This window comes from Mustelus asterias, chromosome 12 (assembly GCF_964213995.1).
Source record: "Mustelus asterias chromosome 12, sMusAst1.hap1.1, whole genome shotgun sequence".
Taxonomy (NCBI): domain Eukaryota; kingdom Metazoa; phylum Chordata; class Chondrichthyes; order Carcharhiniformes; family Triakidae; genus Mustelus; species Mustelus asterias.
This window is the reverse complement of record NC_135812.1, coordinates 82,531,268-82,545,992: the sequence shown is the minus strand read 5'-3', so window position 1 is coordinate 82,545,992 and position 14,725 is coordinate 82,531,268. Positions and strand designations below refer to the sequence as shown.

Sequence of the window (14,725 nt, the reverse complement as noted above, 5' to 3'; positions counted from 1 at the left end):
AACAAGTTACATATATTTCAGTAATTCATAAACTATGGTCACTGGAATATTTTACAAAAAATATGTGGCATGGTGGCACAGTGGTTAGCACTGCTGCCTCACAGGTGGTTTGATTCCTGGCTTGTATCACTGTCTGTGTGCAGTTTGCACATCCTCCCCATGTCTGCCTAGGCTTCCTCTGGGTGCTCCGGTTTCCTCCCACAGTCCGAAAGACATACTGGTTAGGTGCATTGGCCATGCTAAATTCTCCCTCAGTGTGCCCGAACAGGCACCTGATTGTGGCGACTGAGGGATTTTCACAGTAACTTCATTGCAGTGTTAATGTATGACTACTTATGATGGAAATAAATAAACTTAAACTTAAAACTAGCCTAAGATGTCTGTTACAATAATAAAAAGAACATACATACATAGATAGCGAGAGTGGCAGCATCTGTGCAGAGAGAAACAGAATTGACGTTTCAGTTGATTACCAGAACTGGAAACAGTTTGAAATGTAGTAGGTTTTTGAGCAGGTGAAAGGGGGAAGGTTTCCACGAACAACCGGGAAGATCTGGGCAACAAGAGAGATTAAATGTCAAAAAGAGTTGGTGATACATGTCCAAAGGGAATGCTAATTAGTGAAGTAAAGAAACAAAAGATGTGTCTAGATGAGATGTAAATGGTAAAATGAGGAACAGCTGCAGAACAGCAGAAAAAAACAGGAGTAAGACCAAAACATGCAAAGAAAAGTGTACTTTGGAGTCAGCATATGCATTTCTGCCAACTGGTTTCCATTTAATTGATGGGTCAGGGCTGAAGGAAATGACAATGGGACAAACAACAAAACAAATTATGTGACTAGAGGAGTTATAAAAGGTAGAATGGTGACCAAACACAGATTGATCACTTTGTGTGGAGCATCAATTATCAATCTGCAAGCATAATCGCGAGCTTCAGATTGCCAAGTCCCTACTTTGCTCTCACTCTGACCTCTCTGTCCTTGGCCAACTTCAAATTTCAAATAAAACTCAATGAAAATTTGAGGAACAGAACCTCATTTTTCGATTAGGCACATTACAGCCTTCCTGACCCAACATGACTGAGGGAGAATGGCCTAGTGGTATTATCGCTAGACTGGACTAATGTTCTGGGGACCTGGGTTTGAATGCCTCCACAGCAGACGGTGGAATTTGAATTCAATAAAAAGTATCTGGCATTACTGATGGCCATGAAACCCGTGTTGATTATCGGAAAAACCTTACTGGTTCACTAATGTCCTTTTCAGGAAGAAAATTGCCGTCCTTATCTGGTCTGGCCTACATGTGACTACATGCCACAGCAATGTGGTTGACTCTCAACTGCCTTCTGAAATGGCCTAGCAAGCCACTCAGTTCAAGGGCGACGAGGGATGGGCAATAAATGTTGTGATGTGGAGATGCCGGCGTTGGACTGGGGTAAACACAGTAAGAGTTTTAACAATACCAGGTTAAAGTCCAACAGGTTAATTTGGTAGCAAATGCTATTAGCTTTCGGAGTGCTGCTCCTTCGTCAGATTAAGTGGATATCTGCTTTCAAACAGGGCATACAGAGACACAAAATCAAGTTACAGAATACTGATTAGAATGCGAATCTCTACAGCCAACCAGGTCTTAAAGATACAGACAATGTGAGTGGAGGGAGCATTAAGCACAGGTTAAAGAGATGTGTATTGTCTCCAGACAGGACAGCCAACCCTGTCCAGGCTGTCCTGTCTGGAGACAATACACATCTCTTTAACCTGTGCTTAATGCTCCCTCCACTCACATTGTCTGTATCTTTAAGACCTGGTTGGCTGTAGAGATTCGCATTCTAATCAGTATTCTGTAACTTGATTTTGTGTCTCTGTATGCCCTGTTTGAGAACGGATATCCACTCCATCTGACGAAGGAGCAGCGCTCCGAAAGCTAATGGTATTTGCTACCCAATAAATGTTGGCCAGCCAGTAACACCCATGTCCATGAATCAATTAAAAAAAAATTAAGTTCAGCAATTTCAGACCATAATCTTGGGCCTCCATTTTGTTTTCTCTTGTTTTGCTCTTGATTTTTGCTTTCAAATAGCAGCTGATCATCATTCTGTATTTCATAACTCCTGCAGATACATCATTTGTTTCGTTGTTTGTCCCATTATCACTTCCTTTGGCCCTGATCCATCATCTCTTTTATCATTTAATCTTTCATATCCTCCATTCTCCCATTTTATCTGCTTAAGAGCTGTTACGTTTCTAATTTTTCCCGATCAAAGATCATTTACCCGAAATGTTAACTCTTTTTTCTGTGCTCACAGATGCTCTCTGATGTTTTGTTTCTTTATTAAGCAAGTGCAGTGTCAGGGGAAGGTTGTGAGGAGAGGAGACAAAGAACAAAAGGAAGGGTATGCGATCGATTGGAGGACCGAGATTAATTGACAAGAAAGACATATGTGAGAGAAATGGGAAAGTAACTAGACAAATACAGAAGCAAAAGATGTGCCTGCAAGAGTTGTCCATGGTGAAATGCAGGATCATTGCTGACAGCTGACGTTGCAAAAGAAACATGCTGCACTTGTTGATGCTGCAACTGCTGGGAGTGAACTTCCCACTTATGGACAATTACAATGTCTGTGATATGAAAACCAGTGACCGCTGTCTTCAGTGGCACTGTGTGTAATTGTTGTTCCAATATTGTTAAATCTTTTCCCAGCACTATTATTCTTAGGCAGTCTCTCGGGATCAGGGATGACTTGTTTCCACTCTGGTTTGATGGGTTCTGAGATGGATGATCAGTCCAATGTGCAGTGTGCAGATTATGCCACATGTAGGACAGGTGGTGTTTGACGGGTTGGATAGATAGATTGGAGATTTGAGTGCTCTTGCTGATGCCTCAACTTCACCTCTGCAAGTTCCCAACAAAGTATATCTGTGTTTGGTGCCTTCCTAAATTATGCTGGATTTTGGTCAGTCACAAGCTAGGTCTCTCATGAGTTGACAAGTATGTTTGACCTCTTCAGGGATGCCTTCAGGACATTTCTAAAGCATTTTCACTGTTTTTCTGGGAGTCTCCTGTCGTGACCAAGTTCCGAATAGAGCAGTTGCTTCGGAAGTCTGGTGTCAGGCATATGACTTAAAAGTCCAGCGGGAGTGGCTAGCACCTCGATGCTGGGCAAGTTGGCTTGTGAGAGGATGCTGTTATTAGATTGTCCTTCTTGCCTCTGGATATTAAGGATCTTGCAATGGCACCACTGATGGTTATTGTCTAGTGCTTTGAGGTACCTTCAATAGCTTATCAAGGTTTCCAAAGCATGTAGGAGTATGGGGGTCACTACTGCCCTGTAAACCGTGCACATGCACAGATCCATGTTGAGAACTGCAGTGAACAAGAAACGCAAAAAAAGGGTGCAGAAGTTATGATCTGAACTTGTTCAACCTAATGTTAAGTCTGGAAGCCTGCAAAGTGCCTAACTGAAACATTGTTCCTGACTGATACATTGAGTTTGGAACAGTCTAGACTCTGAGGCCAGGGCCAAGGACAGTCAAGTCAAAGTGTGAGTGAAGCAGAGACGCAGAATGACAGGTTACTGGAAGCTCAGGGCCATGCCTGCAAACTGAGAAGGTATGCTTCACAAAGCAGTCACCCAGTCTGTGTGTAGTCTCTACGATGTAGGGCCCACCGCACCATGAGCAGAGAATACATTACATTGAATTGAAAAGATTGCTGTTTTACTTGGAGTGATTTGGGCCTAAGTCAGTGAGAAGGAAGGAGGCAGAAGTGCAAAGGAGAGAGCATCTCCCATGCTTGCTCGAGAAGGGGAAAGGGGTATTGGCTGAAAAGAGTTGATTGGTAGAATGACTGAAAATTTCTGATCCTTATTTCTTTTCAGTGATATGGACTGCACAAGGCAACTGTTTGACAACAAATTCAGATGAAAGCACTATTGGAAGAAACAGTGGTATATTTTGGGCTCTGTTGCAATTTAGGTATTTACTAAAAATTAAGTTTACAAACTATATAACACTACTAAAATCGACTTGGATGAATATGTGTATTGTACAGATATTTCAAGGTTGAAATTTTTCACCTTTTCTATATGATGTTATGCATGCAAGTGCCACTCATGTGGAGGTGAAACTTTTAATGTATGCTTGTTGGTTTATGTTGTAATACATATAAATCTGTGAATTTACTAATACTTGTCTATTAGCTGCTCATTTTTGGACATATTTTCCCCAGCCCTCCTTCCCTGGTTCTACCATTCTTAAGTTTTAAAATGGTTTGTATGTATTAGAACATTTGTATTGTGTAATTTGGCTTGTGCCAAAACTAGGAGAGCTGTCTCACAGACTAGCAAAGCAACAGCCTGACGTAGTTAGCATTCCAATTTGCTTTCTGATTGATCTTTGCTGCTTGGTAATGTTCCTAATGGGCAGTACAGAGCTGGGAAAATTTCTGACAAGCATTGATAACCATGACATTTTCACGCTGAAAGTTGAATGTTTAAGTTCAAATAGCTCATAAACTATTTAAAAGTTACAGAAACTGAAGCATTTAAAAATGCGCCTCAAGTTGTTTTGTAAAAGGAAATTTTTTGGGGGTAGTAGGCGGCATGACGGCACAGTGGTTAGCCCTGCTGCCTCACAGCGCTGGAGACCGGGTTCAATTCCAGCTTTGGGTGACTGTGTGGAGTTTACATGTTCTCCCCGTGTCTGCATGGTTTCCCTCTGAGTGCTCCGGCTTCCTCCAATAGTCCAAAGATGTGCAGGTTCGGTGGATTAGCCATGCTAAATTGCCCATTAGTGTCCCAAGCTGTATAGGTAGTGGGATTAGTGGGGTAAATACGTGGAGTTACAGGGATAGGGCCTGCTTAAGATATTCTGTCAGAGTTGGTGCAAACTCGATGGGCCAATTGGCCTCCTCCTGCACTGTAGGGATTCTGAGTGTTCATTAAGTTGATGGTATGGGGAAAGATGATTATTATCGAGTCTCCAAATCTGAACTCTATAGAATTCAAATTCGTACTGTAATTTGTATGTATATTTGCTAAAGCTGAGCCAGCAAATCCTACAAAAATTTTTGTAAGATAATTTCTTAATCTTAAAATATTTGTGATTTGCTATCCTTCTAAATTCAGGTTCTTATGAAATATACTTGATGGTTCTGCTCAGCTATGATGCCTTTTGTTATCTTGATGTATTTCATAAAACTGAATTGCCTTAAACTGTTCAAATGGTGAACTATTTTGCAGATTACTTGTACACAAATATGAAGTTGGACTAGGCCTGATAGCATCCATTTGAACATTTTCCAACATCCATATTGTAATCTGATCAAACACTGGGAAATGCATTCTTGTATAGTTTACAATATATTTCTAAATCTGTTCTGTTTTCCCTTCTTGATGTTTCAATATGAAAGGCAACATTAATACATGTTTTAAAATGTTTATCTGAGTTGGTGAGCATTGCTCTCTATGCTGTGACACAATTCAAGAAAGAATTAATTTAATGCATTTAACATGGAAAAATATCCTAAAATACTTTGAAGGTGGAATCAGATCAAAGTTACAGACAAGATAGAGACATTGGGAGGGGTGACCAAAAGCTTGGTCAGAGGTGGTTTTTAAAAGTGGATGTGATGATGATGAGGCAGAGGGATTTAGAGGGAATTCCAAAGTGTGCAGACTAGGGAGTTGAAGATATGATCACCAACTGTTGGCAGCACAGCGGTTAGCCCTATTGCCTCACAGCGCCAGGGACTCGGGTTCAATTCCAGCCTTGGGTATCTGTTTGTGTTGAGTTTGCACATTCTCCCCGTGTCTGCGTGGTTTCCTCCAGGCATTCCGGTTTCCTCCCACAATTAAAAATGTGCAGGTTGATTAGTCATGCTAAATTTCCCCTTAGTGTCCAAAAATATGTAGGTTAGGGATATTAACAGGAGTAAATTCAATGATTCTAAAAGTGGAAGTGTGGGGGTTTGCACAGAAAGCCAGAGTCAAAAAAAGTGTGTGTTCAGGGGAATGTGAAGATTGGAGAAAGATAGAAAGAACGAGTCAACCGAACGATTTAAATAAAAGGATGAGAATTTTAAACTTGTGGCATTGTGACATTAGGAGCCAATATAGCTCAGCAAGGTGATAGGAGTGGAACTTGTTACAGGAGCAGAGTTCTGATGTTTATGGAGCTGTGAGGATGACATGCTGGGTGGGGGAGAGGATTGTGATTGTCAGGCCTGAGGTAACAAAGGCGTAAATGAGGATTTTAGCTGCAGATGGGTCGAGGTAGACAGAGGTGGTTGCTGTTTTGGAGAAGTACTCAGCAGTGTGTTTTAATTCAAATTGACCTGTTTTAAAATTTTCAAGTTACCAAACCCTCTGTTATAAAGTCCAGGGGGAAGAAATTTGTGTGAATTGATTTCCCCCAGCAGCATGTTCTTCCTTGATAGAATTGAACTATGTAAGAAGTTTAACAACACCAGGTTAAAGTCCAACAGGTTTATTTGGTAGCAAAAGCCACACAAGCTTTCGAGGCTCTAAGCCCCTTCTTCAGGTGAGTGGGAATTCTGTTCACAAACAGAACTTATAAAGACACAGACTCAATTTACATGAATAATGGTTGGAATGCGAATACTTACAACTAATCCAGCCTTTAAGAAACAAAACAATGGGAGTGGAGAGAGCATCAAGACAGGCTAAAAAGATGTGTATTGTCTCCAGACAAGACAGCCAGTGAAACTCTGCAGGTCCACGCAACTGTGGGAGTTACAAATAGTGTGACATAAACCCAATATCCTGGTTGAGGCCGTCCTTGTGTGTGCGGAACTTGGCTATCAGTTTCTGCTCAGCGACTCTGCGCTGTCATGTGTCGCGAAGGCCGCCTTGGAGAACGCTTACCCGAATATCAGAGGCCGAATGCCCGTGACCGCTGAAGTGCTCCCCAACAGAAAGAGAACAGTCTTGCCTCACAAGACTTACATCACAAGACTGTTCTCTTCCTGTTGGGGAGCACTTCAGCGGTCACGGGCATTCGGCCTCTGATATTCGGGTAAGCGTTCTCCAAGGCGGCCTTCGCGACACACGACAGCGCAGAGTCGCTGAGCAGAAACTGATAGCCAAGTTCCGCACACACAAGGACGGCCTCAACCGGGATATTGGGTTTATGTCACACTATTTGTAACTCCCACAGTTGCGTGGACCTGCAGAGTTTCACTGGCTGTCTTGTCTGGAGACAATACACATCTTTTTAGCCTGTCTTGATGCTCTCTCCACTCCCATTGTTTTGTTTCTTAAAGACTGGATTAGTTGTAAGTATTCGCATTCCAACCATTATTCATGTAAATTGAGTCTGTGTCTTTATAAGTTCTGTTTGTGAACAGAATTCCCACTCACCTGAAGAAGGGGCTTAGAGCCTCGAAAGCTTGTGTGGCTTTTGCTACCAAATAAACCTGTTGGACTTTAACCTGGTGTTGTTAAACTTCTTACTGTGTTTACCCCAGTCCAACGCCGGCATCTCCACATCAGAATTGAACTATGCCAGGCAGGAAGCAATCCATGGCATTGTTGTCAGAAAATTAACATAACAGCACAACACAAATAAATCTCTGACCCCCAGGTGTTTTGTTCGGTAAGCTCATTCTATTTTTTGTTTCTGACTTTTGTCATTTGCCTGAAGTTCTGGAGGGCAGCTGCTGCATTTGAAACTAGACCCTGTAAGTTACAATGGTAAAATAATGTAGGTCCTGGTACAATAAAATTACCTGAACGTTACTTGAAGTTAATGTTGTGTTTTAATCACATCTCGTTTCAATTAATTATCGTTTTTTAAACTATTATTACGGTAATCATAGCATTAGATATGTTAGTAGCCTGTTTTTATTCAGTATGAAATATAATATTCCTTTTTTCCTTCTTTAGTCTGTTGTTTGGAAATCTGTATATATATCTTGCCTGGAAGGGAGAAAAGCATATCTCAGGTCAGTTTCATCCAAAGCCTCTACTGAGCATATGTAAATAGGAACTAAGCCATAGAAAATGGGTCATTGCAGAGTATTGGTGCTTAACCATCAACAGGTTTAGAGTTTTGCTTGTTTTGGCACTTTATGCCAATTTTATGGTTATGAATTTTTAAAATGTCTTTCTCGAATACTAAAGAGAGGCAAACTTCAATGCACAAAATGCTGTTGCATGCATCACTTGTAACATTTCACAATAGATATTAAAGGAATGCTCTTAGGAACGAATGAAAGGTTCATTATTGACAATCTTCATCTGTTATATTAATGTAAACCTGAATTTGTGTTGACACTGCTATTGTAGCACTGTCCACCCTCCACAATTTTCAGTACTTGCCATGCTTACTGTTTTATAAAATATATTTTTGCCAGCTCACTGTGACACTATCAGCTTCACTTATGTTGACTTTGACATATTTTTGGATTAACTCCATTGTTACATTGAAGCACAGTTCTTGAACATCCATACAGGAGCATGATATTAATGAGCATGGGATACAAACAGAGTGTAGTAACTGGTGATGTTTTAAGAAATATGGGACTACAAAGTGGTGCTGCGTATATAATGAAGGCATGGACTTGATGGCCAAATGGCCGCTGTCTGTGCAGATTAACTATGATTCTGTATTTATAATCTTTAATGCCTCAATGCATTATGTAACAAACTGGTGGCTATTGGTTAGCACATATCTTAAAATTTGCAGTACTGTTTGCTTAGTATCTAGTAACCTCTTTTGCAATGCTTTCAGTACAATATCGTCACTGCCTGGTAATTTTCAATCTTTTTAATATATGTATTTCCTTTTGTAAAATTATAAAATTCTATGATCTTAATTTTGTCTCCATAATTTTGCCTCTGTAACTATGTCAATACTGAGTCCTCCCCCTTCAAGCAGTCTAGCTTTCATCTCCATCTTCTTTCTTGGATGCACTTTATTTCCCTTTGCCTTCACTGTATCCTGTCTTCACCCACTCCCTGCTTCATAAAGCAATCTTGCTGTCTTGTTCTTTTCTCCTAAGTTCATAAGTGCATCATGCTTCCTCTCTTCCTCTGTGTTTTAACATCTTAATAATTTGATGCTAATCTTTCTTCTTGGGTCTCCTCAGATCATAACCGGAGGACTGTTTATATTGCACTAGCTGTAATTAGTGCAGTTGGAAGTGTCTTATTTTTACTTATAAGGAAACCTGTCTCAGAGGTTTTGTCTACAGAAGAAGACAGATCTGATGATGAGTGTGATACTGTTCTTGGGTAAGTTCATTTTTATTTTCTTTTTAAAAAGAATGGAGGCTGTGATGTGCAATCCTACCAACTTACTATGTTGGGAAATTCATCAGCTTAAATTTTATTTTTTATTTTTGTGTGCACGTACTGGAGAGATTCTATATTGATGTATTTGACTTGTGAGGGTGTAAATCGGGAATTTGCAATTTATTTGACTTTGAGCTTCAAGTGCATATTGTGTAATGTTGAAAGCCAACAAATTCTCATTAATATATGTATACAAGCCTCTCCAAAACATCAGGTGGGAGAGAAAAATATTGATGCATGTGGAGCTGGATTGCCAGGGCTTAAGAGCCAGAATGACAAGTTACTGTATTTTCAGCACCACTGCAGTAAACCATCAACTCCCTTTCTATCACAAATCCAATACTGCTGTTCAGTGCTTCTTATATTTGCCTGTATCAATTTGTCATCATGGTAACAGTTCAGGATAAAAACAAATTTGGTTACTTTATGCATTACCAAAGGAGTTTAATTTCTTCCAAAAATTTCTTTAACAGCATATTCACGAACATTAGTTTATTGATTGGGACTAATTTCTTCTTGGATAGCAATAAACTAATCTCTAGTTTGAACTTATTTTATCTGCATTCATCGATGTTTCAATTTGTATGACTGCTATGGATTAAGGTTAGGATATCTTAAATTTGTGTGCCAAAACAGATTAAAGAAATTCATGCAAACCTACAAATTAGGAGCAGGAATAGGCCACTCAGCCTCTTGAGCCTGCTCCGCCATTCAGTAAGATCATAGCTGATCTGATTGTAATTTTAACCCCAAATTCTGCCTACCCTAATAACCTTTTACCTCCATGTTGATCAATAATCTATTTAGCTCTGCCTTAAAAACATTCCAAGATTCTGCTTCCACTGCCTTTTGAGGAAGAAACTCAAAATCTTTTGAAAGAAAAAAAATCTTCTTATTTCTGTCTTAAATGAGTGACCCCTTATTTTTAAACCATGACCCCTAGTTCTAAATTCTCCAGTGAGAGGAAGCATAGTTTCCCCATCCACTCTGTCAATAACCCTGAGGATCTTAAAGATTTTTCTCTAACTCTTCTAAACTCTAGTGGATACAAACCTAACTTCTCCGACCTTTTCTCATAAGATAACCTGCCTATTCCTTGTATTAGTCTAGTAAATCTGTACAGACTGCTTATAATTTTACATCTTTCCTTCAATAAAGAGACCAATACTTCAACAGAACTCCAGATGTGGTCTCACCAATGTTCTGTACAACTGAAGCATTAACTCCCTCCTTTTGTAAACAGTTCCCCTCACAATAAATGATAACGTTCTATTACCTTTCCCAATTGTTTGCTGTCCCTGTATACTAGCCTTTTGTGATTCATGCACTCAGACATCCCGTTGCCTCTCAGTGCTCTGCAGACTCTTACCATTTAGATAATAAGCTTCTATTATATTCTTCCTGCCAAAATGAAAAATACATATTTGCCAGATTTTTGTCCACTCGCTTCACCAGTCTGTGTCCCTTTGTAGCTTCTTTATGTCCGCTTCATAATTTACTTTCCTACCTATTTTGTGTTGTCAGCAAATTTTGGCAGCTGTACCTTCAATCTCTTCATCCAAATGATTTATATACATTGTAAAAAGTTGAAGCCCCAGCACTGGACCATGTGGTACACTACTCGTCACATCCTGTCAACCAGAAAATTAATGTCAATTCTGTTTTCTGTTATCTATGATGTGGAGATGCCGGCGTTGGACTGGGGTAAACACAGTAAGAAGTTTAACAACACCAGGTTAAAGTCCAACAGGTTTATTTGGTAGCAAAAGCCACACAAGCTTTCGGAGCCCCAAGCCCCTTCTTCAGGTGAATGGGAATTCTGTTCACAAACAGGGCATATAAAGACACAAACTCAATTTACATGAATAATGGTTGGAATGCGAATACTTACAACTAATCAAGTCTTTAAGATATAAACAATGTGAGTGGCGAGAGCATCAAGACAGGCTAAAGAGATGTGTATTGTCTTCAGACAGGACAGCCAGTGAAACTCTGCAGGTCCAGGCAGGCTGTGGGGATTACAAATAGTGTGACATGAACCCAATATCCCGGTTGAGGCCATCCTCATGTGTGCGGAACTTGGCTATCAGTTTCTGCTCAGCGACTCTGCGCCGTCGTGTGTCGTGAAGGCCGCCTTGGAGAACGCTTACCCGAATATCAGAGGCCGAATGCCCGTGACCGCTGAAGTGCTCCCCAACAGGAAGAGAACAGTCTTGCCTGGTGATTGTCGAGCGGTGTTCATTCATCCGTTGTCGCAGCGTCTGCATGGTTTCCCCAATATACCATGCCTCAGGACATCCTTTCCTGCAGCGTATCAGGTAGACAACGTTGGCCGAGTTGCAAGAGTATGTACTGTGTACCTGGTGGATGGTGTTCTCACGTGAGATGATGGCATCTGTGTCGATGATCCGGCACGTCTTGCAGAGGATGCTGTGACAGGGTTGTGTGGTGTCGTGGTCACTGTTCTCCCGAAGGCTGGGTAGATTTCTGTGGACAATGGTCTGTTTGAGGTTGTGCGGTTGTTTGAAGGCAAGAAGTGGGGGTGTGGGGATGGCCTTGGCGAGATGTTCGTCTTCATCAATGACATGTTGAAGGCTCCGGAGGAGATGCCGTAGCTTTTCCGCTCCGGGGAAGTACTGGACGACGAAGGGTACTCTGTCCACTGTGTCCCGTGTTTGTCTTCTGAGGAGGTCAGTGCGGTTTTTCGCTGTGGCGCGTCGGAACTGTTGATCGATGAGTCGAGCGCTATATCCTGTTTATATTGTTTACATTGTTTATATCTTAAAGACTTGATTAGCTGTAAATATTCGCATTCCAACCATTATTCATGTAAATTGAGTTTGTGTCTTTATATGAACTGTTTGTGAAATGAATTCCACTTACCTGAAGAAGGGGCTTGGAGCTTCGAAAACTTGTGTGGCATTTGCTACCAAATAAACCTGTTGGACTTTAACCTGGTGTTGTTAAACGTCTTTCTGTTATCTAGCCAGTGTTATCCCCTACGCCATGAGCTTTTATTTTCTGCAATAACATTTTGATGTGGCAACTTATCAAATGTTCTTCTGGAAATCTAAGTACAGTACATCCACTGGTTCCTCTTTGTCCACGGCATATGAGACTCCTTCAAAGAATTCTAATAAATTGGTTAAACATGATTTCCCTTTCACAAAACCATGTTGATTTTGCCTGAATACCTTGAATTTTTTCAAGTGCCCTGCTATAACATCTTTAATAATGGTCTCCAACATTATATGACAGATATTAAGCTAACTGGCCTATAGTTTCCTGCTTTTTGAATAAAGGAGTTACATTTGCTATCTTCCAGTTTAATGGAGCTTTTCCAGAATCTAGGGAATTTTGGAAAATTAAAATCAATTAATCCAATCTCATTGCGCGATACCAGTCTAGTGTAGCCTGTCTTCTGTTTGGCTCCAGGATATGCTTTCTAAGAAATTATCCCAAAAACATATCTACGCTACCTTTGCCAAGATTTTTCCAATCTATATGTAGATTAAAATTCCCCCATGATTATTGTAGCATCTTTCTGACAAGCTCCCACTATCTCCTCATTCATAATCCGACCTACCAGGCAGTTACAATTAGGCCTGTACAATTCAATGACTTTCACCTCTTGAAAATCTATCCATAATTACACAGAGCAAATAAGGGTGACATTTTGTAACCAACCAGTCTTGTGCTATGCCCTGCTTCAGATAAACTGATCCAATTGGAACTCATCTGAACATTAAACATTTATGACTAATTTTATGTGGCTCAGTAGCAATTAAATTTCTGTGGTGATTAACAAATTTTTTTCACCTTATTTACAGACCTCAAGAACAGCGATCACAAGCAGTAGAGGCATTTCGTAAGCATGCTTTTATGGACAAAATTTTAACTGGCGAGAGGGCGTGTGGCTACAGGCACAGGCAGGGAGTTAAAACCAAAACAAATGCCAGCTTGTCAGAAACCTAACATGTTTCACTCACTTCTGGCTTTTACTGCAATGCTATTGGAGGGGTGTTGGTATCGCTCTGTGGAGATGTTGACTCGCAAAGATATAAAGGGACAATTAATTCTGCCACCAAATGTTCTGGCTTTAAGCTGTGCAAAACTTGCCAGGGTCAGAAGACAAGAGCAGAGGGAATGATTCTTCTGTGAAAATGACAGAGCAAAACTGCATAAGTGCTTCTCACTTGCATTTCACATAAAGGTTAATTCCAACTTTTTGGAAGTCTTTTCATCCATCTTGGATTTTGTCACTTTGATCTGCACTGAGTTGTGTGATTTCAAGAAGAAATTAGATATAGCTCTTGGAGCTGCAGGGTTCAAGGGATATGGGGGGAAGACGGGATCAGGATATTGAATTTGATGATCAGCCATTATCATAATGAATGACAGAGCAGGCCTACTCCTACTTCTATTTTCTATGTTTCTATGAGTTCCGAAAACACTTTGGCCCACGGGCCCCCTGCTGGTTGGTCCAATCATTTTACGAGGGTCATATGCGACTGCCAAAATCCTGGCATCTCTTGAAAGTTATTGGTCCAAAACTGCCGTCAAACTAAATGGCAAATATTCCTGCTATCAATGAGCATGTTTCAAGGTAGCATGCTTAGGGGCGTTCGACGGTGCTAACAAGTGGCATTTGCTCAGCACATGATTGCTCACTGGGTTCTGCCAGGACCATTCAGCTCCTGGTTATTGACCAAGTTGGATTTGTCCTGCTATTTATGGACTGGCCATACCTGGGAAACTTTCCACATTGCCAGGTAGATGCCATACTGGAACAGCATGGCTCAGAAAGTGACTTGTTCGAGAACACACATCTTCAGCATTATTGCCAGAATATTGTCGAGCCATTTTTCAGTCCCATCAGCCATTCTTCGATATCGTGTGGAGTGAATCGAACTGGCTGAAGACTGGCATCTGTGATGCTGGAGACCTCGAGAGAAAGCTGAGATCATAGACATAGGCATAGATTCCTACAGTGTAGAAGGAGGCCATTTGGCCCATCGAGTCTGCTCTGACCATAATCCCACCCAGGCCCTATCCCCATAACCCCATGCATTTACCCTAGCTAGTCCCCCTGACACTAAGGGTTAATTTAGCATAGCTAATCCACCTAACCCGCACATGTTTGGACTGTGGGAGGAAACTGGAGTACCCGGAAGAAACCCGCACAGACGGGGAAAATGCACAAACTGCACACAGACAATGACCCAAGCCGGGAATTGAACCCGGGTTCCTGGTGCTGTGAGGCAGCAATGCTAACCACTATGCCACTGTGCCACCCCTGGAGATGGAGATGGATCATCCATTTAGAGTTTCTGGCTGAAGATGCTTTCAAATGCTCCAATCTTGGTCTTTTGCATGTATGTGCCGAGCTCCCCCAACTTTGAGAATGAGA

General features: G+C 41.1%; 1 protein-coding gene across 1 annotated transcript in view; it reads left to right on the top strand.

The window, feature by feature from the left end:
- mfsd11 (major facilitator superfamily domain containing 11) overlaps positions 1-14,725 on the top strand; it is a 35,398-nt gene that overhangs the window by 13,440 nt on the left and 7,233 nt on the right. Inside the window, exons 5-8 of the mRNA XM_078225519.1 lie at positions 3,880-3,976; positions 7,906-7,964; positions 9,111-9,255; positions 13,146-13,183. Coding sequence (XP_078081645.1) covers positions 3,880-3,976; positions 7,906-7,964; positions 9,111-9,255; positions 13,146-13,183 — 339 coding nt within the window. The remainder of the gene's footprint in view (positions 1-3,879; positions 3,977-7,905; positions 7,965-9,110; positions 9,256-13,145; positions 13,184-14,725) is intronic.